This window comes from Canis lupus, chromosome 18 (genome assembly GCF_011100685.1).
Source record: "Canis lupus familiaris isolate Mischka breed German Shepherd chromosome 18, alternate assembly UU_Cfam_GSD_1.0, whole genome shotgun sequence".
NCBI classification, from domain to species: Eukaryota; Metazoa; Chordata; class Mammalia; order Carnivora; family Canidae; genus Canis; species Canis lupus.
Genome location: NC_049239.1, coordinates 47669709 through 47696136, shown reverse-complemented (window position 1 = coordinate 47696136; position 26428 = coordinate 47669709). Strand labels below are relative to the sequence as shown.

The 26428-nt window shown below is 57.1% G+C and overlaps 1 protein-coding gene across 5 annotated transcripts in view; it reads left to right on the top strand.

Annotated features, from left to right (window-relative positions):
* NADSYN1 (NAD synthetase 1) overlaps positions 1-25459 on the top strand; it is a 37969-nt gene extending 12510 nt beyond the window's left edge. Inside the window, exons 6-21 of one of the 5 annotated variants that reach the window (XR_005373544.1) lie at positions 1493-1544; positions 4624-4712; positions 4839-4956; positions 5295-5426; positions 8653-8727; positions 9627-9751; positions 10212-10260; positions 10680-10782; positions 11208-11376; positions 12329-12464; positions 13083-13189; positions 19538-19669; positions 20311-20435; positions 23354-23482; positions 23893-24069; positions 25233-25459. Coding sequence is in view for 2 of the 5 variants with exons in the window: in XM_038563617.1 (XP_038419545.1) it covers positions 1493-1544; positions 4624-4712; positions 4839-4956; positions 5295-5426; positions 8653-8727; positions 9627-9751; positions 10212-10260; positions 10680-10782; positions 11208-11376; positions 12329-12464; positions 13083-13189; positions 19538-19669; positions 20366-20435; positions 23354-23482; positions 23893-24069; positions 25233-25283 (1714 nt within the window). In the remaining 3 variants the exon portion in view is untranslated. Of the gene's footprint in view, positions 1-1492; positions 1545-4623; positions 4713-4838; positions 4957-5294; positions 5427-8652; positions 8728-9626; positions 9752-10211; positions 10261-10679; positions 10783-11207; positions 11377-12328; positions 12465-13082; positions 13190-19537; positions 19670-20310; positions 20436-23285; positions 23483-23892; positions 24070-25232 lie in introns of those variants that run through there. The other 4 variants (XM_038563617.1, XR_005373543.1, XR_005373546.1 and 1 more) reach the window with 4 other exon arrangements.
* The last annotated feature ends 969 nt before the right edge of the window (positions 25460-26428 follow it).

Genomic DNA, 26428 nt, shown 5'->3' with positions numbered 1-26428 from the left:
GCTGCAGACACCAAGCTGGAGCAGCCACCTCATGCTCTGGCACCGTTGAAACGACAGAGATTTTTCCTTCTGAGCGCTGTGCCAAAATGGTCACAATAGTTGGGCATGTTACCATGTCCCTGCCTTAGTAGTAACCACATGACTCGTTCAGGCCTCTTAAGATATTAGAAAAAAATAACCCAGTTCTTGACTGCAGATAATTTAAGAATCTACTCATTTTCATTATGTTCTTAGATGCACCCTGAGATTTAAGCATGGTAAGACGGGGGGCACAGGGGACTCTCGTAGCTCCTAGGGGGCAGAGAAGGCTTTTGATCGACATGGCCAAAACTGGTTTCTTGGCAGGAGTACGCATCTAGAATTTTTCCCAAGGATGTTGGCTGGGAAGAAAGGGCATCCAGCCAGAGAAGGGCACAGGCCATTCAGAGGAGGCGGGTATGGGAACCATGGGAAGAGGTCGGGCCAGCCTGAGGCAAGCGTTGGATGAGAAGGTACAGGGCGGACTTTTACTCATGCTATTCTGGCTCTTGGCGAGCCCTGGCAAAGCTCACCTGCCACATGCAAGGTGACCGCCGGCCTTGGAGCAGAGACTGAGAGCAAAGGTGAGCACATGCTGTCTCCTGGCGTTCTTGCTTTGGCCTGGTGCTCAGTGGGTCTTGGTGGGGGTGGAGGGCAAGGAAAGGAAGGGGCCTTGGGTGGGGGGGGCTCTTCTCTTTAAAGTGAATTTTGACGCAGTGATGTGGCCATCGGCAAACCTGCAATTGATGGATTTGAGGGCTTCCTGTGGGGTGGCGGGGTGGCTTAGAAGTCAGCAGAGTGTCCACATGTCCCCATCCCTGTTCTTAGTGTGGGCAAGAAGGCAGCGTCCTCCAATGGCCCAGCCTTATAGTTATACCTAAGTAAAAGCACTGAAGTCATCCTGGAAGGCTCTTGTGAATTCTGTTTGTTTCTTGAAAAAACAAACATACACAATTAAACATCTCAGGCAGTATGTCTTGTAATGGCCTACATGCGGACGGGTCTGTGAACCTTCGATCACCTTCTATCTCTCTGTGCGGCCCCTTGGGAGGCCTTGTACTGTGTGTTCTACTCTGTCCATCTTGTACACTTTGGAGCATAATTCAACCATTTCAGGGATAACGTAGGTTTGTAATTGTGCATCAGGCTAAGGCGGTGTGGTGTGATCCTTTGGACCCAGACATTCCACCTAGATTTCCCCCTGGGGAAGTGTAACCACTGTTGAGAGAATGCCCATGACACATGTCTCAGGAGCCCTGGACACCAGGGCGTGGGGAAGCTGAGGCGGTTGAGCTCCTGGGCACTGTGGTGTCACTGAGTAAGATGCCCCAGAGCTTCATCTGTCCGTCCTGTACGCCTGTTTCCCTGATGTCGATCGCAGTGGCTGGTGTGAGTGCCTGACAGCCCTCACCGAATCATGAGCTTGCAGCCCCCAGTGTGCTCATCCTTAGATCTGTGGTGTTTCCCTCCCCAGGCAAACAGAGGAGTATTTTCTCCCCCGGATGATACAGGACGTGACAAAGCAGGTGAGTGTCTGGATGGAATCTTGTCTTCCAGCCAAACGTCACTGCTCTAGGCTAATGGTGTGGCACGTGGAGGAGGACCCTTTGGGGCAAGGCTACCAGAACTGCCCCGGCTGCCGAACAAACAAAACCAAACACAGGGAGAGATTCCTGCATACTGAGGGAGGATGGAACCCCCAGTGGTGGGGGCGCCTCCATTCTCTTGCATCGCAGATGCTCTGCTTGTTCGTGCCTCGCCCTCTCCTCTGGCTCACCCTGCCAGGGTTCCCAGGGGGGCTGGGACTCCCAGGGAGCTGGGGAGGAGTCCCCACCTTGCCTTAGTGGGCTGTTTCTTGCTGGGGCTGCAGCTTGGGCCCAGGGGCCACCCTAGAAGCCAAATTAGCGGGGGCAGGACAGTTCAAGGAAGACTTTACCCCACGGCCTATTCATTCTGTGAAGACCCAGCATCAGAAATCTGTCTTGTCCATTGGACCTGCCGGCCAGGCCTTCAGAGCTTTGATCATCCAGCCTTGTCTGGCGGCCTCGTCCACCATCTTCCTACTGGAAGCTGCAGGGCTGATGGCTGGAACCTTGTTCGACCCACTTCTCATGGGTGCTTGGAAGCTGGGGGCACAGAAGGGGTGTTTTAGCAGGGCTGTGACTTCTCTAGTTTCTGCCTGAGTGCCCATTCTGGTTGCCAAGTGTATTAATTTCATAAGAAAGCACCACAGATGGAGGAGACGTAGTGGAATAACAGATACTTACCTCTTAGTCCTGGAGGCTAAAGCCCGAGGTCCAGGCACAGGCAGGCGGGGTCCCCCTAAGGCCTCTCTGCGTGTGTGTGGATGGCTGTGCTCTCCCTGGGTCCTCATGCGGTCGGCCTCCGGGCATGTCTGTGTGCTTCTCCTGGTAGGGAACCTGGTTGTATGGGATCAGGGCCACCCTGGTGACTCCATTCTTACCGTAACCACCTCTTTGAAGGACCCAGCTCCAGATACGGTCACAAGTCTGAGGTGCTGGTGTTCAGGGCTCCAACATCGGAATTTGAGTGGGATGCAGCTCAGTCCACAACACCAAGTTCTCTCTACCCCTAATTACTACACTACCAGGATTTATAGAATCTCTCCAGTGGCGGAGCTGGCAGGGATTCAGCCGATCATAGGGAGGACTGAGCTGAAACACGGTCCCACTCCCCTGCTTCCCACCGGATTCCGGCTCCATTTGCCTCTTGGCTGTCAGCATCTTCCTCTGTCTCTTCCCTGGAGGACAGTGGCTGCCCTGGCCCCTGGACAGAGGTTACCTCCTCTCAAGAGCCAGACTGTGTCTCTGGCATGGGCTTTGATTTGTGAGCGAGGCTCTTCCAGGGGCCAGCTTGGGCTCAGCACCTTCTCCATGGATAGTCAGGGTCAGGCAGGCTGAAGCTTGGGCAGGGACTCGCAGCCAGGTCGGGTCACCTCCAAGGTGACCTGGAAACTCATCTGACCATGAACTGCAACAGCGAGCACATTTTAATATGGTCCTGACCCAGGATAGACTATGTCTGTGTGTGGATTTCCGTGTGTCTGTGTCTCCGGGGTGGGGGTCAGGGGGCGCTGTCTCTGGAACAGACCTGTCTGCAGTAGTCCTGAGTGAGATGCTCCCCATTTCATTCCGGGATTGTAGCATCCTACAGACCATCCCAACAGAGACGCACTAAGCTGGTGTGGGACATAGTCTGTGGTTGGAAGGATTTTGCTTGGTAGTTGGTTGAAGCTGGCTGTGTGAATTGGTCCCAGAAACTGGATTAAAGTGTGTCCAGGAACAAGGGACGGACAGCCCAGGACCTGCCATGCGTGGACACTTTAGGCCGGGGGTGGGGTGCGGTCAGTGAGCATGCATTTGGGTCTGTGCTTTACCAGCCTGTTGCTCCAAGCCCTGGCCTTGTCACGGCAAGATGGTGTGTGGAATCCAGCCGTGCCAACGTGCTCAGATTTGCGAGGTGCCAGGCAACCCCACGGTCCCACAGCGGCCAGTGGGGGTCCTGGGTGAGGGCTTTCCTCACAGCCACAGTGAACCGTGAGCTTGTCCTTGGCAGGAGGCATCAAAGAAGAAAGAGCCAGGTTTACACAGTGGTTCTTGCCCTCAGCAGTAAAGGGTGTTGAACTCACACACTCCTGCAGTCATGGAGCCTGACCAAGTGCCCTGGGACACGGGCGTTCCAAGCCTCAGGATTATTTCTTGTCTCATTGTAACTTTGGGTTTAAGAGAGGTGGCCAAGTTGGGCCTAGGACAGCGTGTACCAGAGAGGTCAGCATGCCTGTCAGAGCATTCCACGCCCGCACAGCCAGTCAGCACACGGTTGTCTCAGGGCCTCATCACACCTGTCTGGCAGCCTAGGGAGGGTCCACCCCTGACCCCTGAGCTCCTGCCACTTCTGGCCCTGCCACCCAGGAACCGGTGGATTTTCCTCAGGTTTCTTGAATGAGACTCAGGTCATGGCAGACCTGGGGCAAGGGGTGGGGACCGAACCAGTCAGACTGTCAAAAGCGTGGGTGATGCAGAAAAGTCCATAGTGCCACAGCCAGCGTGGAGTGGCCCTCATGAAATGAAGCTTTTACTCTTTTTTTTTCTTTTTTTTTAGATTTTATTTATTTGAGAGAGAGTATGTGTGCATGAATGGGGGGAGCAGCAGAGGGACAGGGAGAAGCAGGCTCCCCAGTGAGCAGGGAGGACCCCAGGGAGGACCCCAGGACCCTAAGATCATAACCTGAGCCAAAGACAGATGCTCCACCCACTGAGCCACCCAAGCTTCCCAAGACTCTTTACTCTTAATAACAATGACTATAGGAATGTATGCTGATGGAAACTTCAAGAGTGGAGTGCCATTTGTCACAGCCATAGTGAGCCCTGTGGCCACGCCAGAGCACAGCCACCAGCTAGTGAACGCTGTGACCACAGGCCATTCGTGTTAGCAGAGATGTCAACAGGTGCTGGGCCACCTGGGCTAGGAATGCTCCCAAGCTAAGGAGGGACTCACTAGGGCTGGAAGCAAAAGGGCAGCAAGGTTAGAACACATCCCAGATGGGGCACGACTAAGGGATCTCATGCACCCTATCCTCTGCAGGAAACTGTGCCCTTTGGAGACGCAGTGCTGGCCACCCGGGACACCTGCATTGGGAGTGAGATCTGCGAGGAGCTCTGGACACCCCACAGGTCAGCCCAGCCCCGTGCACACAGCAGCACTGTCGGCGTGGCCATGGGCTATGGAGATAACGGGGCTGGGAGGGCAGGGTCAGGGCACACAGCCCTCTTCTTCCTGTCAACTGCCTCTGCCCACAGCCCACACGTGGACATGGGTCTGGATGGCGTGGAGATTTTTACCAATGCCTCGGGCAGCCACCACGTGCTGCGCAAAGCCCACGCCAGAGTGGACCTGGTGACCATGGCCACCACCAAGGTAGGCATGGGGCTGCAAGGTGGCCGCTCTTGCTGGGCAGCATGACTCAGCGAGGTGCTGTGTCGTCTGGTCACTCACAGGATGGGTTTGGGTTCAGCAAAGCCAGGTTTGGGTCTTGGCTTTGTCGTGTGGGGTTTGTGTTCCATGAACCCCCCACCTTCTCCAGTCGTATAAGGCTGCTGGGAGGCGGTAACAGACATTGGGCCTGATGCCTGGTGCTTTGGAAGGCCCGGGGGTCCCAGCCCTAGGCCTCCGGCTGTGTGCATGCGGTTTCCCTGCAGGGAGCTATTTATGGCATGGTGGGAGGTGACACCTCTGCTACCGCTCACATTTTCCAGAATGGTGGGATCTACTTGCTGGCCAATCAGAAGGGCTGTGATGGGGACCGGCTCTACTATGACGGGTGTGCCCTGATAGCGATGAACGGCCACATTTTCGCACAAGGGTCTCAGTTCTCTCTGGACGACGTGGTAAGAGCGGGCTCGCATGCCTGAGGGAGCGTCTACTCGGTTCTGTGACTGTGCTCTTGCTCAGGACTGTTTCCTCGAAGACCCCCAGAGCCAGGGGGCTCATGCGGCTCATAGCAAGTCCTGCCTGCTGTGATGGCTCCACCTTGGCCACAATCAGGAGATGGGCCCCCACATAGCATGCAGCCCAACCTGGACAGATGAGACTACTACAGCCTGTGAGTCACCCATGTGCAGCACATGAGGGACCCTAGCCTCACAGAGTCACTGTTGGGGACAAGCCAACAGGCAGGTGATGTGGGGGGCAGGCTGTGTCGTGAGAGCAGAGTGGGTGACCCCCGGATCCCCCCAGGAAGATGTGGGGTTGGAACCCTCCTTGGGAATAAGCAGGAGCAGGTCCTAGTATGTGCACGAAGAGGGTCCCCATTCACAAGAGTGGAGCGGAGGAGAGCTCAGTGAGGCCCCTTGGGACCCACTCACTCTTCCCCACACATCCAGGCACATGCGTGTTAACTATAGGCTCAGTGCTACCCTGGCCTGAGTCCTGGGAGCCCCATGCTCCTCAGGGGGAGGCCTTGCTCCGAGGGGCCATGTGGTCTCACTGGACACAGCCAGCTGGCTGGGGTTGGTCGTGTCTGCACAGATTGCTGTGGGATGCACTCAGAAGAGGCGTCACTGCAGCCCCGGGGCACAGGGACACGGCAGGGGCAAGGTCACAGTCAAGAGGGCAAGCTGAGAAGCCTGGCCTGTCTTCCCCTTGCTGGGGCACAGGCCTCTGCGAAGCTGATGGAAACTCGCCCCCCCTACAGAGAACATGGGTGTGGGCGCCGTCTGTCCAGTTGTCCGTCTGTCCAGTCGTCCGTCTGACCATGTTTGACACGAATGTCCCAGTGTCCCTCCCGGGGAAGGCACCTGAGGAGAAAGTCCTCGGGGAGAATTGTTTGCTCTCCCTTTTGTTTTGGTTTTTGCTTTTAAATTCAAAACAAAAGGATACTGCTGTTATTGCCAGAAATGGACATGCAGGCCAGCCCCACCGCAGGTTCAGATCATCAGCCCCAGCTTCACGGTGGGCCCTCACGCGGCATTAGCCCCCTATCACTGAATCCACCTGAATTGGGGGGCAGACGGGTAGAAATGCTAATTCATTTTTTTTTTTATTTTTATTTATTTATGATAGTCACAGAGAGAGAGAGAGAGGCAGAGACACAGGCAGAGGGAGAAGCAGGCTCCATGCACTGGAAGCCCGATGTGGGATTCGATCCCGGGTCTCCAGGATCGCGCCCTGGGCCAAAGGCAGGCGCCAAACCGCTGCACCACCCAGGGATCCCCAGAAATGCTAATTCAGAGGCAGCTAGTAGCAGTGCAAGCTCACAGCGTGTTGTAAATTCTCCGTAACTCTAACATCATTCACTTTTTTGTGCTCACGTCAGCAAGGCCAGGTGACGCCTGGTTCCTTCACAGCCTTGCTGGGGTTGTCGTCAGGGACCTGGTTATAAAACCAAACTTGGTTTCAAAGTGGAGCAAGTGAATTCCATGATGATTTCTTACCCGATGGGCAGGAGTTTGGCGGCAGGGACACCCCTGCCATGGTCGCCCAGGCCCTGCTTGCCACTTGATGGCATCCCCAAAGGCCTCCAAGTATTCAGCATTAGCCACAATGAAGACGGAAGGGTTTGACTGGAAAGGTCAAGTTCGTGCAAAAGGCAGTGAGTGTGTCTTCCTCACCCCAGTGGACTGCCGGCCGTCCTTAGGCCCGGTCTGTGTGGCCAGACCCTGGGCTGGGTGTCAGAGACGTGTGCACCTTGCCAGGGATTGACTGGCATGGGTTGAGGGTCAGCTGCACCAGGAGAGCAGGTTCCGGGCCCAGCAGGCCTCACAGCTGGACCCTCGCAGACCTGCATTTGAAGCACACACCCAGGTGTTGGCAAGCACGTCTCCCATTGGGGCCCCTCAGGCTAGAATTCTCTGATCTCGTCCGAGTGTTCGGGGAGGGACGTGGCATCCCTGCCCTGCCACTTCCTACATGATCCAAAAGAATTGTTTGGCACACGGAGCCATCGCACAGAGCCACAGGTCCGTGGACCCTTCCCTAGGACGCGCTTCTTGGGCTCTTTGAACCTCACAGGCTCTCTGACACCGAGGGACACCTCGGTCGGGCGTTCGGGGAAGAATGGAATGGGGCCATCTGCTCATGAAAAGATTCACACCATCTCTGTCTTTTTATCTTTTGTGGCCTCACACTTCCCTTGGTTTTGTCTCGTGGGAAGCACCATGGCTTTGGTGGTCCGTCACTCTGGGAAATGATGAGAGAACTGGAGGACAGATAAGCTCCTTTTTCTCTTTCTCTCTGGATGTGTCCAGCTTGGGTTGGGCCCAGTGCTGACAACGGCAGCTGCCCACAGGCCTCTTGGTGGGAGGGGGTGGCTGCAGCTGCCTCGCATCATGCGGTGCTGCACAGGACCAGCTCTCACTGCCCCCGACTTACATGCAATGACACAATGTTTTCGTGACATAACTAACGGAGTTTTTTGTTTGTTTTTTTTTCATAAAGAAAGGGATCATGTATATGAATTAGAACCTTCTCTTTTTTGCTCTCTATTGAGATTTTATTCTTTTTCTATATTGTGGTATACTTGGACTCTTAATACTCCTGTCTGAGGTTTGAAGACAGTGAAGTGTCACCCGCGGTCACACAGGCAGCACATCCAGGCCCTCACGTGGATTGCCGGGGCTCTGGCTCCACCCACCTCTCAGTTGTACCCCGGCTTGGCCTTCCCCTGCGTGGGCTTGGATTTGGGGTTGCCTCTCCTCCTGATCACAGGGTGGCTGCAACACCTCCAGCTATCTCATCTCCATATAACCACGCATAAAGCAGAAAAGTGGCCCTCCCATGCTTCTTTTTAAGAGGGAGACACTAAAAAAAAAAGAGGGAGACACTGTCTCAGAAGTCTGTGGCAGATATGGATTGGTGGAATCGGGTCCTGTGCCGGGATTAAGGTCCCACTGCCCCGTGTCTGAGTTCACTGGAGGCTCTGGTGGCAACAAGGAGAGGGAAGGGCTTTGGGTCAGTAATGCTGGCTGGACCCCTGGGAACCCACAGGTCCCTAGTCCCTGCCTTAGAAGGTGTGACTTGCATGTGCAACTTGGGACACCTATGAAAACAGCCAAATCACACGTGTGAGTGGGAAAAACAGGAAATCACACTTTCTCTCCGAAACCTCTTCCCCAGGAAGTCCTCACCGCAACTTTGGATTTGGAGGATGTCCGAAGCTACAGGGCGGAGATTTCATCTCGAAACCTGGCGGTGAGTTCGTAAAGACATATGCGGGTGCTCGAATGCCCCGGGGGCTCTTTAAAAAAAATTTTTTAAGAGAGAGAGCAGGACAGAGGGGTAAAGGGAGAGGGAGAAGCAGACTCCCCGCTGAGCAGGGAGCCTAATGCGGGGCTCGATCCCAGGACCCCGGGATCATGATCTGAGCTGCAGGCAGACACTTCACCGGCCACCCAGGTGCCCCTAAAATGGTTTTTAATGACCACATTGTGGAGCTGTTGTTCCCATGCCCCCCTGGGATTCGGTGGTTTTTGGCACACTCATGGGGTTGTGCAGCCACCAGTACGTCAGCACAGAAGGAACCCAGACCCCGCATCCCCCTCCTGGCCCGGGAACCACAAGCCTGCCTTCCGTGTCTGAAATCACCTGTTCTGCATCTTGCACAGAGACGAAATCAGGTTGGCATCTGGCTTCTGTCGCTGAGCAGAACGTTTACGTGGTCCAGGTTGTAGCAGCTGTCAGGGCTTCATGCCTTTTTACAGCCAAAGAATATTCCATGAGAAGGGTACACCACAGGGTGACCATCCACCCGTCCACTCAGGACACGTGGACGTGTCCACTTGCTCTCTGATGGATGATGCTCTGGAACGTTGTGCAAGTTCTCATGAGGACATTTCCTCTTTGTCTTGGGGGCGCACCTGGGAGGGGAACCTTCTGTGCTTTCATCTTGAAGGGACTCCTGACTGTCCACAGCAGCTGCCCCTACCATGTATGAGGGTTCCAACACCGGTACCATCTGTCTGTCTGACTCCAGCCATCCCGCTGGGAGCGAGGGCACCGCTGTGGCCTCGATGTGCGTTCCTGCTGGCTGACAGAGCAGCAGCCCCCGAGGGCTTGGGGTGCAGGGGCGTCATGTCCTGAATCTCCATCAGGCCAGCCGGGTGAGCCCCTACCCCCGAGTGAAGGTGGACTTTGCTCTCTCATGCCGCGAGGACTTGCTGGAGCCGCCGTCTGAGCCCGTCGAGTGGATGTACCACAGTCCGGCTGAGGAGATCAGGTGGGCTGCCTCTTCGTGCCCGTGGGGGTGGTGCTGCTCCTGGGGCCACAGGGGCCGCAGCAGTGCGGGCAGCTGGTGCCTAGGACCTGCCCGGGGTGGGCGCCCAGTTAGGAGGAAGCCGTGCGGCCTCGGGGTTGAAGGCATGGGTCGGTGCAGCCAGACTGCCTGGCTTCCTCAGCCTGGGGACTTGGGTACAAAGGCTCTGCCCCTCCTTTCCTTTTTGTATCTCAGTTTTTCTGTTTTAAAATGGGGCCAAAGAGATCACCTACCTCCCAGGGCTGTTTGGAGACCAAAATGCATTTATTCACATAAAATGCTTAAAACAGAGACTTGGTGTATTGGGAGGGCCCCCACCACTGGCAGGTGTCCCCAGTGCTGCTCCTACCTTGGCACCTGCCCCCAGGTAAACTGCTGACCAGGTCAGCAACTACCAGACCTCACACTTCCCCTTGCTCCCCAGCCTGGGACCCGCCTGCTGGCTCTGGGACTTTTTAAGACGCAGCCGACAGGTAAGGTTTCCCGCGTTTGTGTCTGATTCTGTGGCAGACTGGTGATTTTTTTTTTTTTTTAAATGCAAGCATTTCTTCAAGCTGCCTCAGTCAGAAGCTTAGTCTACATTAGCCAGAGGCCAAGAGGCACACAGGGGCTTGACTCCGTCTTTGGAGTCTTGTCTGATGACACTCAGAGTGACGAGACACCATCTCCCACTGGTTCTGTGGTCATGACATCTGTAACTTATTGTGGAGAACTAGTCCTAAGTGCTCTTCACAGTGAGAGGTTTCTTTTCCCTCTAGAAAGTCCTTCTGAAACATGCAGGGCATCTTTCTTCCTCCCCATGTTGTGGCTGGAGCTGGGCTAAGTTTGGGGCACACAGCTCCTTCGAGGCTCAGGAGGAACCTCACACCCGCACTTGGTTGGCCCATTGCAGGCCGGGTTTTTCTTGCCCCTGAGTGGTGGGGTGGACAGCGCAGCCACCGCCTGCCTCGTCTACTCCATGTGCCGCCAGGTCTGCGAGGCCGTGAGGAACGGAAGTAGGTGGCATCCGTTGGTCTGAGCGAGGCTCCAGGGGGTGAGGACTGGGCTGGGGGACCCCAGGGTATGGCCATCGTGGGTGAAGGAGGCTGTGCAGATGCGCTCAGATGTCACAGCAGGACCTGGGGCAGCAGGCCATCAAAGTCCTTTCATGGGGCTTTGGGCCAGTGTGGCTGAATCCATTGAATCAGATGCCCACTGCCGCTGTGTGCTGGCAGTGTGGCCCAGTGGGAAGACCCGGGTCAAAATCCTCCCCGTGCACTGTGTGTTGACTATCCCCTTGGTGTGCACTCCAGGAAAGTGAAGGGGATGCTACGTACATGGAGATGTTGCCGGGACGCAGGGGAGGGACTGGGTGCTGAGCACCGCGCACAGTGCACAGCAGCTGGCCACTACCTGTTACTTGCCATCTGGTGGTTTTCAGACCAGGAAGTGCTGGCTGATGTCCGGGCCATCGTGGACCAGCTCAGCTACACACCCCAGGACCCCCGAGACCTCTGCGGGCGCCTGCTGACGACCTGCTACATGGCCAGCGAGAACTCGTCCCAGGAGACATGTGACAGAGCCAAGGAGCTGGCCCAGCAGATCGGAAGGTAGGGGAGGCTGCCGGTGTGGGGCATGGGCAGGCCCCAGCAATGGGATCAGAGCCCACACCCGTGGTTAGATGTGCATGTGGGGGTTGAACAGATTGCTGCAGCCCATCGTGAGCCAGGTTTTAGGGAAACGGCTTCAGGTCCCCCCAGACCCTGGCTCTATTGGATTATCACCCCTCCTCCCTGTCTTCCTTGTGTCCCAGGCAGCGGCCACCAGGGTCATGGGCTCCCCCAGTGTGGGAGCCAAGACCCCACTCACAGCTCAAGGGGGGTGGTGGCGCTGGCTCTGTGACAGCCTGCTACTCTCTCTACCCAGCTGGTTCCCTGTACCTGAGGAAGGTGGAGACGGGGAGACTCAGTCCATTCGGGGTCTTCCATTTGTTCTTCTGCTGGGGGAAAAAATGAGGAGTTGCCTGTCTATGCACTGAGGTCAGCTAAAGCCTGCCCCCTCCCCAGCAGCACTGCTCCTGGGTATGTCCCCAAGGGAACAGAAAGCAGGGGCTCAGATATTTGTGCCCACATTCATGGTGATGCCATACACAGCAGTCTGAGTGTAGAAGCAGCTCGAGTGTCCGGCAATAGATGGATGAGGTCTGTGCACAGAATGGGGTATCAATTGGCTTCAGAAAGGAGAGATGCTCAGATACCTTGTACCTTGTGATAAACCTGGAAAAGTGTTGCTCAGTGAAATATGCCAGGCATCAAGAGGCACAGAGAGCAGGAATGTCCCCATGGGCAACCCTGCAGACAGAGAGTGGGGTCATGGTCAGGGGCTGGGACGGGGGCTGCAGGGCAGGTTCTGGAACTAGACAGAGGGACGGGCTGCATAGCACCTTGAGTGCACTCACTGAGTATGCACTTTCACATGGTAGAAATGGTGTATTTGGGGCTTTGTGTGTTTTACCACACATGCACGCACACACCTTGAACACACCGACCCTGTCCCCTACAGCCACCACATTGGTCTCAACATCGACCCAGCAGTGACAGCCGTCGTGGGGATCTTCAGCCTGGTGACGGGTAAGAGGCCTCTGTTCGCGGCTCACGGTGGAAGCAGCAGGGAGAACCTGGCGCTACAGAACGTGCAGGTGAGCCTCCCAGCCGGGCCGCGGTCACCGCATGGGGCCTCGTGGGCAATGCCGCGGGAGTGCATGCACACGTGTGTGGTTGTGCATGAGCATGAGTGCATACGCGTGTGAGTGTGCGAGAATTGGTGGGTGAGATGTGATACGCAGGTGTGCGTGTGGGGTTTCTGCATCTTCCGGGAGTGGCTCCATATGCCCGCCCTCCCTCCCAGGTTGCTGAGGAGCTGGAGCCCGGCCGGTCAGTGCGGAGAAAGAGGACCCTGGGATCCAGCCGCTGGGCTCTGGCCCATCTCTGTCCCTTTTCTTCCAGCCAGAGTGGCTGTCCATCCTCCGGGGGACAGCCAGCTGTGAAGAGGGTGGAACAAGGGGCCGGGATTTCCTTGCAGCCCCGTCCCATGACTGGAGCTCTTGGCTCCCCAGCTCTGGATCACCCCATCTTTGATACAGGCGCCACTCGCTGAGCAGCTCTTAGGCCAGGAGGACCCTGTTTTCTCTGGATGCTAGAAAGCTCCTACACCACTTGGGCTCCCTTTCTCTGGAGCTGTGCGAGGAGCGGGTTGTCAGTGGGCATGTGCCCCCCTGTGTCCAGCACAGGGTGACATTTCCTGTTGTGTCCCCTAGGCTCGGCTAAGGATGGTCCTGGCATATCTGTTTGCTCAGCTGAGCCTCTGGGCCCGGGGCGCTCGTGGTGGACTGCTGGTGCTGGGGTCAGCCAACGTGGACGAGAGGTGCGTGTATCCGACTCCTAGCACCCAGATCTCCAAGGGTGTGTGCTCCCTGACGGTGTTTCCAGGCCCCAGCCAGTTCTCACTGCGTCTGCAAGACATGGTGTGGGGGTCACATCACCCCACGGCTCAGGCCACGTCTAGCACCCATGGGACATCATTGCTCCAGACCTTCATGATGACTCGGTGTGGAGACAAGTCAACACCACTTCCCTCTGGCGCCCCGCCCACCAGCCCGGCTCAGACCAGCTGCACCTGCTAGGAGCTCTTCCATTGTGCTGGGTCTGGAATCTATCTCCCTACCCCACCTCAGGCAGTTTTGCCCATTTCTTTCTCCTGGGCAATCCCACCACATCCTACATCTAGTTTTCACTCCTAACCAGACAGCTCTCCTCTGATGTGGACCAGAAATACTTTGTCATGAATTCGCCAGTGAAAAAAAACTCAGAGCCTCCCTGTTGTTCCCCAGGTAAATTTCAGCTGACCTTTAGGGTGAACAGTGGAGGCTGGGAGGCTTCTCCAGCCTTGACATCTCCAATTCTCTTAGGCAGGCCCCGCTCAGGTGTTCTCACTGCTCCTTGTTAGCGGAGGGGGGGCAAGAACTTAATCTGTCATTTGTTTATCTGTTCATCTCTACATCAGTCCATCCATCTACCCCTCCATTCATCTGTCTACCAATCCATCCATCCATCCATCTGTCCATCCATCCGTCCACCTATCCATCCATCCATCCATCCGTCCATCTGCCCATCCACCTATCATTCATCTGCCCATCCATCTATCAGCCTATCCATCCACTTGTCCATCCATCTGTCCACCCATCCATTGGTCTGTCCATCCATCCATCCATCCACCCATCCATCTGTCCACCCATCCATCCATCCATCCATCCATCCATCCATCCATCCGTCCACCTATCCATTCATCTGTCCACTAATCTATTCATCTCTCTGTCCATCCATCCATCCATCCACCCACCCACCCATCCGTGCACCCATCCCTCCATCTGTCCATCCATCTTTCTATTTGTAGCTTGAATATCTTGGATCCTGCATGTCTCTCTCTCTCTCTTTTTTTTTTAATATTTTATTTATTCGTGAAAGACACAGAGAGAGGCAGAGACATAGGCAGAGAGAGAAGCAGGCTCCCTGTGGGGAGCCTGATGCGGAACTTGACCCCAGAGCCCAGGATCACACCCTGAACCAAAGGCAGACGCTCAACCATTGAACTACACAGGCGTCCCTCAAATGTCTTCTCTGTTAAATATTACTTTGGACTTTTGGTATTTCCTAATTATGATAATTTGAAATCAGTGCCCTGTAGCTGAGAGAAAATTCTCATGGTTCTCATGCACATCCTGTCAGTTTTCATTCTCTTCTATTGCCTGCGGGGCTTCCATAAGGCAGTGATACGTCAGGAAGGATGTGACGGCTGGTGCATATCCTGAGCCTGATGCCATTGAGAATATGGGTGTGTTTTGTTTTGTTGCTTTGAACAAGAGGTGGACTTGTCATGTGATTATTTCATTGCAACATTTCCCCTCACAACTCTTGTCCGTTGTCTTCTGGGATTTAACATTTTAGCAAAAAATAACGATGATTTTGTCCAGCGTGGGAGTGGGCTTCTGGGTGCTGAAAGGTTTCTAGTTGTCACTTCAGAAAGTAAGTAGTTCTCTCTGCCATTTCTTCACGTACTCACGTCTTTTCATCACTTTTAGCTGCCCACCTTTCCTCATGGGTATTTAGAAGTCTGTCTGCAGCAGCATAAACCTTGCAGTCATGCTTCCTCTGCCGTGTTTGTTTCCTGTTCCCGTAGGAACGGTGGTCACATACTGCACCCCCGTTGCTCACATGCTGAGGTAGAGCCTCAGGTCTACGCACTCTGCCCTGCTGGTTCTTGTGAACAGGTTAACCTCTCATTCTAACTTTGGTCCTGTTGCACTCTGATGTGCTCACCCCTCAAGGAACAGTTGGCTGGGTACCACGTGTCAGCATTGCTCTCGGTGCCATGAACAAAACAGAAAAGCAATTCCTGTTTTACTCTAGTGGGAGGGGGCTGGTAATAGGAAACTAATCATGTGTGTAGGGTGTGGAAAGTCTACGGAGAAAACCAGGGCAAGCACGGGGAGAGTTGGAGAATGTGGGCTTGTAACTGGAATGGCCAGGGACAGCCTTTTTGAGAAGTTGGTTTATAAGGGCCTGAGGAGTCCAGAGAACAGTCTGTGCAAATGTCCTGTGGTGAGAGCTGACTAGGACAGGGAGCCATAGTCATCTGTCTGAAAAGCCCAGTCTTGTCCGAGGGAGATAACTGGGAGCCCAGCTAGGACAGGTTGGAGGAGAGTGGGTGGTGGCTGAGAGGACTGGGGGTCAGCTCTTTCTGGAAGTTTGACACTGCAAGAGAGGGGAGGTACAGCATGGTAGCTCGCAAGAGCAATGGGACAAGGGCAGGTGTTTTAAGGGGCGATGAGAGAGGTCTAGTGGGGCGGGAACAGAGTCGCCAATGAGGCAGGAAGACGTGGCTGAAGAGCTGGTGTCACGGGGAGGTGAGAGCAAGTGGCCAGGCAAGCAGTCGGCTTTACTGGGAGTCCAGCCAACATGTCCATGGCAACAGGAGGCCGCAGAGTAGACGGCACAGATGCCGTCAGGGGTGGTGTAGGGTCAGGGCAGTGACTGTCCTCGGTGAAGCAGGAAGCAGGGTCACCAGCCGAGCAAGGGTGGGGGGCAGGCATTGGATGTTTGAGGGGCGTGGTGACGAGCGAGAAAGATCAGGGAACTAGTCGGGCAGCGCAGATGCTAAGGACACCCTGGGGGTGGGGCCACGCTCTGTCACTCACACGTGTAGTGCAGGGGAGCCAGGCAAGGGTGCTGGAGATAGAGGGGCCCGGGAGCTGAGGAGCTGTGAGGAGAGGTGATCGGGGTGAGCATGAGGCAGGGGACAGGTGGCCCACAGATGCCAGGTCCTGGTGCAGTGGGGGCTGTGGGAATGAGGTGCCCCCCGTATCCTGTGATCTGCTGGGATACAGGACCCAGCATCGGGTGGCACTCATGGCTGCGGTTGACTACAGCTGAACAATGCAGAGCGGGGGCATTCGGTTAGGGGGTGATGGGAATGCCCCCCCAGATCCCTGCTGCCAGCTGAGCCCCAGTCGTGCAACAGGCCTTTCTGGGGTCACTGTGCTCCCTCCTTCCTGCACAGAGCCTGCCATACAGGAGGCCCTGAGGTGTCTGGGAGGGGCCCCCAGCCCCTGGTCACCTACAGCAAGAGGTCAGGGCAAGGTTGGAACCCTGATTGGCCAGGGGCATGTTGGTGGTCAGTGCTGAGTGCAGAGGGGCTGGAGGAGCCATGAGGCCAAGCACTGTACCTCGAGCCGTACCAGGAGGGCAGCCTGTCCCGTCGGAGGGGCTGGTAAGCTGGGAATGCACCATGAGGGGGCACGGAGCATCCCCTCCCCATCTGCAGGCTCCTGCTTGCTAGCTGACCTCCTGCCCCCGCGGGCAGCAAGGTGGCCGGTCCCTGATTCTCCGGTGGCTTGTAAGGTCCAGTCGGGGAGTGTGATGGGGGACCCGCAGCGGGGCCTCAGCTGGTATCCTAAGGACTTCGCCTTTCCCTACATGAGGGGGGACATCCCTGGAGGGTTTTGAAGAGTGGTGCAGCAAGTTCACCTCCTATCAGTCCAGGTCTGGCCTGGCGGGGGCGGCCTGGCAGGGTGGGGCGGGGTAAGGCTGGGGACAGCGAGGCGTGCTTGGCTCCTGGTATTGGCAGGAGAAGCGACAGGATGTGCTGGTGGACCAGACGTGGGGTGAGGACGCCTGGCCAACCCAAGCAACCGAAAGGATGGGCTGGCCTTTGGTGGGGTGTGGGGTCAGGGCCCAGTGTTGGGAGTGTTGGCTCTGACACATCTTCCAGACACCCCCGTGGAGGTGCATAGTAGTAGGCAGTTACACGGGGCCCTGGAGTCTAGCCGTGAGTCACACGCCTGAATCTGGAAGTCCCCAGGTGACACAATGCCCTTTAAAGCTGCGAGACCAGCTGGGACCAGCACGGGACTGAACATGGACAGAGAAGGGAGAGCCACAGACGAGGCGGGGCAGCCAGCGGTGGGAGTGACACTGAGAGTAGAGGCCCCTGGAGCCAGGCAGAGAGGCTGTTCTGGGGCTGCTGGTGCTTGTGCTCAGGTATAGGGGGCCTTGGGGCTGGCCACGGGGCTAGGGGACTCTACAGGAGGGGCCAGGGCAGGAACCTGGTGGCAATGGCTGGAGAGAGAGCAGGAGGGGAATGGGCATGTCCCTGAGAGATTTGGCTTGGGGGGCACGGGGGCATGGGACAGGAGGATGGGGGCCTGGGGCATACTTAGCTCCCGGGAGTGGGAGGGCTGGGGTGGTGGAGTTTGTGAACACGCCTGCTAGCTGACCGTCCCAGTCCATGGGCACCACAGCAGGACAACTCAGAGCCTGGCTCTGGGGGTGCAGCTGGCTGTCCACCCCACCACGGGGTTCCTGGCAGGCCCCCCCCTCCTCGCCTGCAGACGTGCCTTGTCCCAGCGCCCTCCCTCGGCAGATGTGGAGAGCCCTGGGGTCTCCTCTTCTAGTGAAGATGCCAGGCCTATGGGATCAGGGCCCCACCCCAGTGACCTCAGTTAGCCCTACGACCTCCTGAAGACCTACCTCCAAACAGTCGCCTTGGGGGTTGGGGCTTCAACATGTGAATTTGGGGGACACACGGACATTCGGCCCAGGACATGACTCCTTCAGCGCAGCTGTCCTTTGAGTCCGGCCAGCGCACTACCTGGGGCTGACATCTGAGCAGAAGTCTATCCGTCTTTCATGCGTACACGTGGCCGGCCATCTCGAGGCGGCCACCTCCCTTCTGGACTTCTGCACCAAGTGGGTCTCCTAGCTGACCAGGGTGCCGCACCTGTCTGTCCCCAACACCATCAGCTCCTGATGCGTCTCAGTGGCAGGAGGAGGCCTGTGGTAGAACGGAGATGTCGTCTCTCTGGCCGGTAGATCGCTGTCTCCCGGAGCTGCCCCTCCCAACAGGACGGAGCGGCGGGGCGCCCACCCCGGGGTGCAGGAGAGGGGCTCCCGCTCAAGGCAGCGACCAGGTGTTCTCTGCCCCTCTGTTGGTGCCCTGGGGCTCTTAGACCCAAGGCCTTGCTCCCTGGCAGGAGTCTGAAGGGACGAGCGGTTAGTCTTTCTCTTGAACGGAAGGCTGGTTGTGTGGGTGGAGGTTGGATGGGGCCCATGCTGTCGGGGCAGGTGCATCTTCAGCCAGACCAGGCGTAGGACAGCCTGGCGGAGTGAGCAGGTGTTTTGCCGCTGGTGTGGAAGTGTGATCTTGGGAGCAGTGACACATGTGCCTGGCGACACCAGCAGATGCCAGGCCCTGAAGGCCAACACCGAGGAGGTTCAGGGGTGGAGGGCAGGGTTGGGAGTCACCCCGTGGGGGCCAGGGCTTGGGATGTGAGTGGAGACCTGCCATCACCCAGAGGTCCAGCGAGAGAACACGGTGGGTGGAGAGGGATGCGTCCCCTGGAGGGTGTGTGTAATGAGTGCCCAGGAGTTGGTGTCAAGGGCACCGTGCCCGCTGGCAGGTCGGTAGGATATGACTTCGGTATGAATCTCACTGGGCTGAACTCCAGGTGTCGACAGGGCTGGCTCCTTCTGGAGGCGCCACATCCCTCGGCTCAGGACAAAGCCAGTGGGGCCACATCTGCGCCCCTCCCCTGCTCGCAGCTCCTCTGGCTCTGGCCCCCTGCCTCCCTGCTGTACCTCTAAGGACGCTTGTGACTGCATCAGGGGCCCACCTGAGGTCCAGGATAAAAACCTCACCTCAACGACCTTAGCTTAATCGCATCCACAAAATCCCTTTTGCCCTCAGAGTCACCTGTTCACAGGTTCTGGGTAGAGGCTGTGGTATGTTTGGGGCCACTCTCTGCCCACCACAGGACATCTCTGGGAGGGGGAGTCAACAGGCCCGGAGAGGTGGCCCTGCTGCTGCTGACTCAGCATCCACGTGCTCGGAAGTCCGGCCCCCCCTCCTAGGGACCCCACCCCTCGGCCCCACATTCTGCTGTCCCCGGCCCACCCTGCAGACACGCCGCTCCCAGCTGGATGCGGGTCCTTCCCAGATCTGTGTGCTGGTCCCATTGCCTTCTCGGGTATACTGAGTACCTGCCCTTGGTCCGCAGCCTCTGCCTCTTTGCGGACGGCTCCAGTGTGCCAGGCTTCTCCGAAACCCTCCAGCTTGCCAAGCTCTGGCCCCGCACCCTGAGGACTGGGGACTGGGCCACAGGCAGGATCTGTAGCCCTGGGCTCAGCCTCGTTGAAACCACACGCTCTTTCCCTGCAGTCTCCTGGGCTACCTGACCAAGTACGACTGCTCCAGTGCAGACATCAACCCCATAGGTGGGATCAGCAAGACGGACCTCAAGGCCTTCGTCCACTTCTGCATGGAACACTTCCAGCTTCCCGCCCTGCAGCGGTGAGTGCTGCCCGCCAGCCGGTGGCTGCACCCTCATAGCCCCTGCCACAGCTCCCTTCTGGCTGATGAAAACCATCCTGCCCTTTAGTGGGCACATGGGGTCCTGTGACCAGGCTGCCCCCTTCATGCCGGGGCTCCACCAGGCCCCCCAGGAACACTGGGCGACATCTCACAGCAGAGTGTGCTCAGCGCCTCTCAGGTAGGTGCTCTTGGTGGCCCACATGCCCAGGATGGTAGATGCTCCCGGGTGGCCCGCACACCCAGGATGGTAGGTGCCCCTGATGGCCTGCACGCCCAGGATGGTAGGTGCTCCTGGTGGCCCGCATGCCCAGGATGGTAGGTGCTCCTGGTGGCCCGCATGCCCAGAATGGTAGGTGCTCCTGGGTGTCCTGCATGCCCAGGATGGCCCCACAGAAAGCACCACCGGCCCTGAATGTGGGTGGTGCTTTGGTGGAAAAGCCCCGTGTGGTGGCTCCCAGCCATCACCTCCTGCCCCTGGTCCTGAAGTCCCCTGGACATCCAGGTCCCTCTCCCCGAGAAAGCCCAGCACCACTAGCCCTGGCTCGGCAGTGCTGATAGAAGTGTGTTGACAGGGGCGTTGCTGGAGACTGGGACAGTTGGGTTGGGGATTTTCTCCCCAGGCTCATGGGCACTGTGGCAGCCATCATGACTAGCCTCTGTGTGTCTTGGCCACAGCATCCTGGCAGCACCGGCCACCGCAGAGCTGGAGCCCTTGACCGACGGACAGGTGTCCCAGACTGACGAGGTAGTGGTGGTGGCTTCGTCACCATGCTTCTTCCCCGTCCCCTCCTCGTCGCGTCTGTGCTGGGCTCTCCTGCTGCTTCCTTTCTGTCCCGAGCACCTGTGCTCTATCTCCAGGCTCCTGGCCGGGGACCCCAGGGCTCAGTGCCAGTCACAATGCTTTGACATTTCAATTCAGCCTTCTCGAGGCTGATGCCTAGGAGGCGGGGTGAGTGGGGCAAGTCCCTTGCAGGTGGCAGGGGTGTGGCCTCAGAAGAATCGCTCTTGATTCCCCCATCCCATCCCACATTGGCCTACAGCACTGAGGGCTGCTCGGGACCATAGGCTGTGGTGTGCAGCTCTGTGGACCAGGTGGGGTGGCCGTGAGCTGTTGCAGTCTGTGAGCTCCTTTGGTCACAGAGGTTTACCTGTGCTCTTTCCAGGAGTTTATAGTTTTACTCTTAGATTTAAGTCTGTGACCTGGTTGAGTTAGTTGTGGTGTATGATGTGAGGAAGGGATCTAGCCTCGTCCTCTTGCATGCAGAGAAACAGATGTCTCAGCACCATTTTGTCAAAGAGGCGATTCTTTCTCCCACTGAGTGTCTTGGTATCCTGGTGGGAGTCACCTGGCTGTAGGTGTGTAGATCCTCTCCTGGACTCTGTCCCGCTGACCCGTGTGTCTGACCCTGTGTCTGTGCCTCACTACCTTGGTCACCACAGCCTGGTAGTAAGTTTGGTTATCGACAAATGTGACTCTTCCAACTTCATCATCCTTTCCAACATAATTTTGGCTGTGCTGGGCCCTCTGAATTTCCATCTGAATTTTGAGACCAGGGAGTCATTTTCTGCTGCACCTGCACCGCCAGCTTGGATTTCCACAGCAGGTGCACTGAGTCCTTAGCTCAGATTGGCAGGTGTTGCCACCTGAGAGCATGAGGTATTCTGAGGCCTGGACATGGCGTGTCTTCCTCCCTCCTCACTCCAGGCTTCTTACCATCTTCCAGTGTTTTGTTGTTTTCAGGGTGTGAGCATGCACTTGTCTTGTGAATTTATTTCTAAGCGCAGATAATAATCTGCGTCCAACTGTAAACGGAACTGTTTTCTGAGTTTCCATTTGGGGTGGCTCGTTGGCAGTGTCTGGGAGCACTAGGCTCTCTGCAGCCCCTTCCTGTCCTCTCTTTTCCTGTCCTGCTGCGTGCTCGAGGGTCGGTTTGCGCTTCTCCCCATGTGGCATAAGGTGGAAAGTGAGGTCTTCTTTCTGAATGCAGGGGTTCCCAACTATAAATTCCTCCCCTACTGCCATGCCCCCTGCCCCACACTGTAGGCTGCATCTGCATCCTGCTTCTCCAGGCATGCTCTCCTTTTCCTCGTGGTTTCTCCTTCACCCATTGGTGACTCGAGAGTCTGCAGTTTGATTCTCACACATTTGTGAGCTTCTGAAATTTCTGTCTGTTACTGAATTTGTAATCCTGGTCCTTGGTGGTTGGAGAGCAGATGCTATCGGTGTTTAAAAATTCACGGAGGCCAGTTTCATGGCCCAGCAGTTGGTCTGTCCTGTGCAACGTTCTGGGTGCCTCGAGGAGAATGTGCGCTCTGTAGGTGTGGGCAGAAGTTCTAGAGAGATGTGTTAGATCTAGTTGGTTTGTACGGTTCGCGTTTTCCATCCCCTTGTTGGGGGGATGCATTATTGAAAGTGGGCTATTAAAGCCTCCAAGTATTATTGTTGAATATAGGGAATCAAGATGTCACCCTGGAAAATATCCACCTCATGCAGAAGAAAGCATGAAGGAGGTCCTAGGCAGGACCCACTAGGCCCTAGGGGCATGGCCATTTATGTGAGTCCCAGGGACAAACAAGCGGGAAGTAACCATGAGGTCCCCAGGTGGCTCAGAGTGCTGCCCACACGATCCACCCAGGTGACCTGATGATGGCAGTGTCCCTCCGATAAGGGTCAGGACAGGCCTCCTCAAGCTGAGGAGTGAAGCAGGGAAGGCCAGGGTGAGCAGTGGGGAGCAGGAGGGAGGGCCTGGTCACTGGTCACAGGGGGTCCTGCAGACCCTGGTTGGAGGTGAGGGCTGTCCTGTTGTGCCACAAAATGCCAGTGTCACCATCTGTCTCTCTCATCAGGCTCTGACTATATATATATATCCCGGGGCACAGCAGGAGTTGAGCAGGGGTTAGACCAAACACTAGAAATGCACAAAGGGCTGGCTCGTGGGAGCCTCGGTGTGAGGCTGGCATCCTGTGGCCAGCGTGGCTTAGGTGCCTGTGCTGAGCTGTCCACCCTTGAGGATAGCGGGCTCCCTGGGACAGGGCACAAGGCCAGTCTGAGGGGGTGTCGTGCCTGACACTGGTCCTGGCATCCTGGGGCTGCCAGAGCCAAACACTACTGGCCAGCAGCTTAAATGAGAGAACCATACCCTGTCATCGTTCTGGAGGCTGGGAAGCCGAAATCAGGTCATCTGCAGGGCCACGCTTCCCCGGGGGGCTCCAGGAGAGGGTCCTTCATCTAGCTGCTGGGGCTTCCTGGTCCGCGGCTACGTCCCCCTACCTCTCTTCACGGGGGTTCTCCTCCCCATGTGTTCCATTCCGTCTCATATAAAGGCACCCCACATCCAGGGCCATCTCATCTAAAGACCCTTGGCTTCATTATATCTACAGAGATCTTTGTTTTCCCAAATAAGCCCACAGCTTGTAGGTTCTGGGCTTGGAACCTGGAGAGATATCCTGTCGGGTCCACATCGCAGTCCATCACAGCCCTTGAAGCCAGGCTGGTCCCTTTCTCCTGCTGCTGGCTCCATGTCGCCAGGCAGTGACGGGGAGCATGCCCGTGTACCTGCTCCTGGTCCCAAGGGGGGACCTGTCCCTCTCCCAGGTGTCAGGCCCCAGCAGCACTGGGGGCCACAAGCATCCTCCAGCACCATCCCGCTGCCTCTCCTGCAGGAAGACATGGGCATGACGTACGCGGAGCTCTCTGTCTACGGCAGGCTCCGGAAGATCGCCAAGGCCGGGCCCTACAGCATGTTCTGCAAGCTCGTCAACATGTGGAAAGACGCGTGTTCCCCAAGGCAGGTAGGACACACACGGGAGCCGGCAGGCACGGTCCCTTTATGGGGAGAGTTTGGCTGGGAGCGAGTCTGCATGACATGGCCTTGAACATGGCTCTCTGTCCCCCGTGACACTACTGCCCAGTGGTCAGCTCCTCTGAGTGGGGCCTGGCACCTGTCACACCGGCCCTGCCCGCTGTCCAGCTCCAGTCAGGCCCACTGGGGCTCACCTGGTGGCCCCCAGAGAACCACCTGGAAGCCTCAGGTCTGCAACCACGGCGTCCTAAAGCACTGGGGTCAGGAGCCCATGTGTGACAGCCCAGCCGACTGCCCTTGGGGAGGTTCACACACAGTGCGGCGGCGTACAGGCGAGAGCCCTGCCCTGGGTCCTGGCAGCTTCACCAGCTTCCAGCCCATGTGTCCCTTGCCCACCAGGTGGCTGACAAAGTGAGGCAGTTTTTCTCGAAATACGCCATGAACAGACACAAGATGACCACGCTCACGCCCGCCTACCACGCAGAGAGCTACAGCCCCGACGACAACAGGTTTGACCTGCGGCCGTTTCTATACAACAGCAGCTGGCCTTGGCAGTTTCGGTGCATAGAAGATCAGGTGAGTTAGGCGCCAAGTGGCTTTTTGCCACGTCCAGCGTCTATCGGGGAATCACCGGGTCTCTTCTGTTGAGGACGAAAAGCTTTCCGTTCACGGCCATGTTTTTTACTGGCAATTTCCGCAAAGGGATGAGTGTGTTTAAAGCCTGTCGACGGGGCGTGTGTGTCTTTATGCCGTGGTACTCACACAAGCAGCCATGTGGCTGCGGGGCCACCCTGCTGTCGCTTCCAGACAACCCGTGTATCCGGACGGTGTTGCATGTCTAAAGCACCTGCCTTGCCTTGCCTTTTCTCATAAATAATAGTAGGATGAAGGAAGGGTTAGTAAAATCAGTTTGAAGAGCAAGTCCAGGCCCTTCCCGCCTTCCCTCTCCAGGGCCAAGCACTGGAGCCAGGGCACAGGGCACATGGGACGCGTCGTAATAGCCAGTGGGAGGGAAGGTGCCGGCAGGGAGCCCTCGGTACACTGGCCGTGCTGGGCTGTGATGAGCACAGCGTTGCACCAGTGAACATGGCAGGCCAGACGGACGCGCACTCTGGTAGCTGAGAGAGGCGTCTCTGTCGAGGACATGGATCTGGAAGGACAGACACTGAGTCATACTGTGCATCCGGGTCACAGTTCTCGGGGTGGGGGGCAGGTCACCTCAGGGTGACAGGGCAGGCCTGTCTGAGACGTTCCCCACTATGGCACCTCAGGGTAGGGTCTGCACCTCTAGGCATCTGGTGGGCAGAGGGCTGGGACGCTGCCGCACCTGCCATGCCCAGGCAGCCCGGGTCCAGACAAGGTGTAAGTGAGAGGCGGGACTCGGCTGGCCCACATGCACTCAGTGGTGGGTCCCCCCGCATCAGGAGTGGGGTTTGGAGGCCATGCAGCCAAATACAGACAGGTGCGGACCCCTCAGCAGGCCCACGCAGGCAGAGATACAACCCGCCATGGTCTCCTCGGACAGCCAGGATCGCCACGATGTACTGAGGCATGTCCTCCCAGACTTGTCCAGTGCACGTGCTTATCATCCTTCCCACACCCTCGCACACCGTGGGGACTGCTTCCTGGGCTGCTTGTCCAGTCCCGTGACCTCCACTCTTATTTGGTGCAAACCAGTGTGTTTGGACTGTGTGGCTGTTAGCATCTGTCCATGGACATTCGTGTGACTTCCCATCTAGGTTCATCAGCTGGAGAGCAGAGGCCGTCAGGACCTGGATGGCGTGGACTGATGCCGGCTCCTGCACGGGAGGGCCCCCCACCACCAGGGTCCCTGGTGTTACGTCGGCCTCGCCAGTAATCTGCCCAGAGAGTGCACCAGCATCCTGTTTCACGTCTGATGGGAGAGGGGTCTTTTCATTCTAGTTCGTTAAAAAAGACTCAAATAAAGAGCATGTGATTTCTGGGAGCGGAGTCGGTTTATGTGGTGGGGGAGAGGAGCCGCCTCTTCCATCTGCTCCTAAACCCCCTCAGTTCCCAGAATCCTCTCTCTGAGGCTAAGCCCCAGGGGACTGCAGCCTCCCTGGAGCAGAGTGAAGTTAAGAGGGGGGTGGCCACTCACACCCACAGGGTGGGATCTGTGCAGCTCCCTCTGCCCAGAGCCTTACCCGAGAAAAGAAACTTGTAAACAAGAAAAGGAGTTTATTGGCTAACATATGGAATGGTGCAGGGCTTGTGGCGACTTCAGGTCTGGCTAGATCCAGGGTGTGCACATGTCCTTAGAACTTGACTCTTGCCCCCCCCCCCCCCGCCCTGCTCAGCTCCCCTGCCTCTGCTGGCTTTCCTCATGCTCCACATCGGGGTGCTATGGCCCCAGCCTTGCAAACCCCCAGGTTTAAACCCAGCAGGAAATTAGGGCTTGTGTTTTCCTGCTGGGTCATAACCCCCATCCCTGAACCAGTTATCTATAGTGCAGGGGTCCCCACTAGGACCAGGAGGGTGTGAGAGAAGCAGGAAGAGTGGATGGTGAGTGGCCAGACAGCCCACGGCCCTCCCATACGTTCTGGTCCAGGCAGGGGTCTGGGCCTGCAAAGCCTCGCCTTCCCACAGTGACGGCAGGGCTGCTAACTAGGGATCAGGCTGCACTAAAGCCATGCCCCAAGCAGGGGGACTGACACATTTCTCTCCTTCCCCAAAGGCTGCCACCATGAGATGGTGTCCGTTCCTGAAACCCAGGACCCCCTGTGGACACAGGAGCAAAACAACCCCTTGTCCCCCTGCCCCCAGGAACAGGTTAGTGGCCTTCTAAGGAGGCGCAGAGAGCCCCTCACCTGCCAACATGTGCGGACACAGCAGGAAGGCTGCAGCCTGGCCAGGGGTCCTCACCTGAGCATGCTGGCACCCCGACTTCCGGCTTCCCAGCCCCATGACAGGTTCC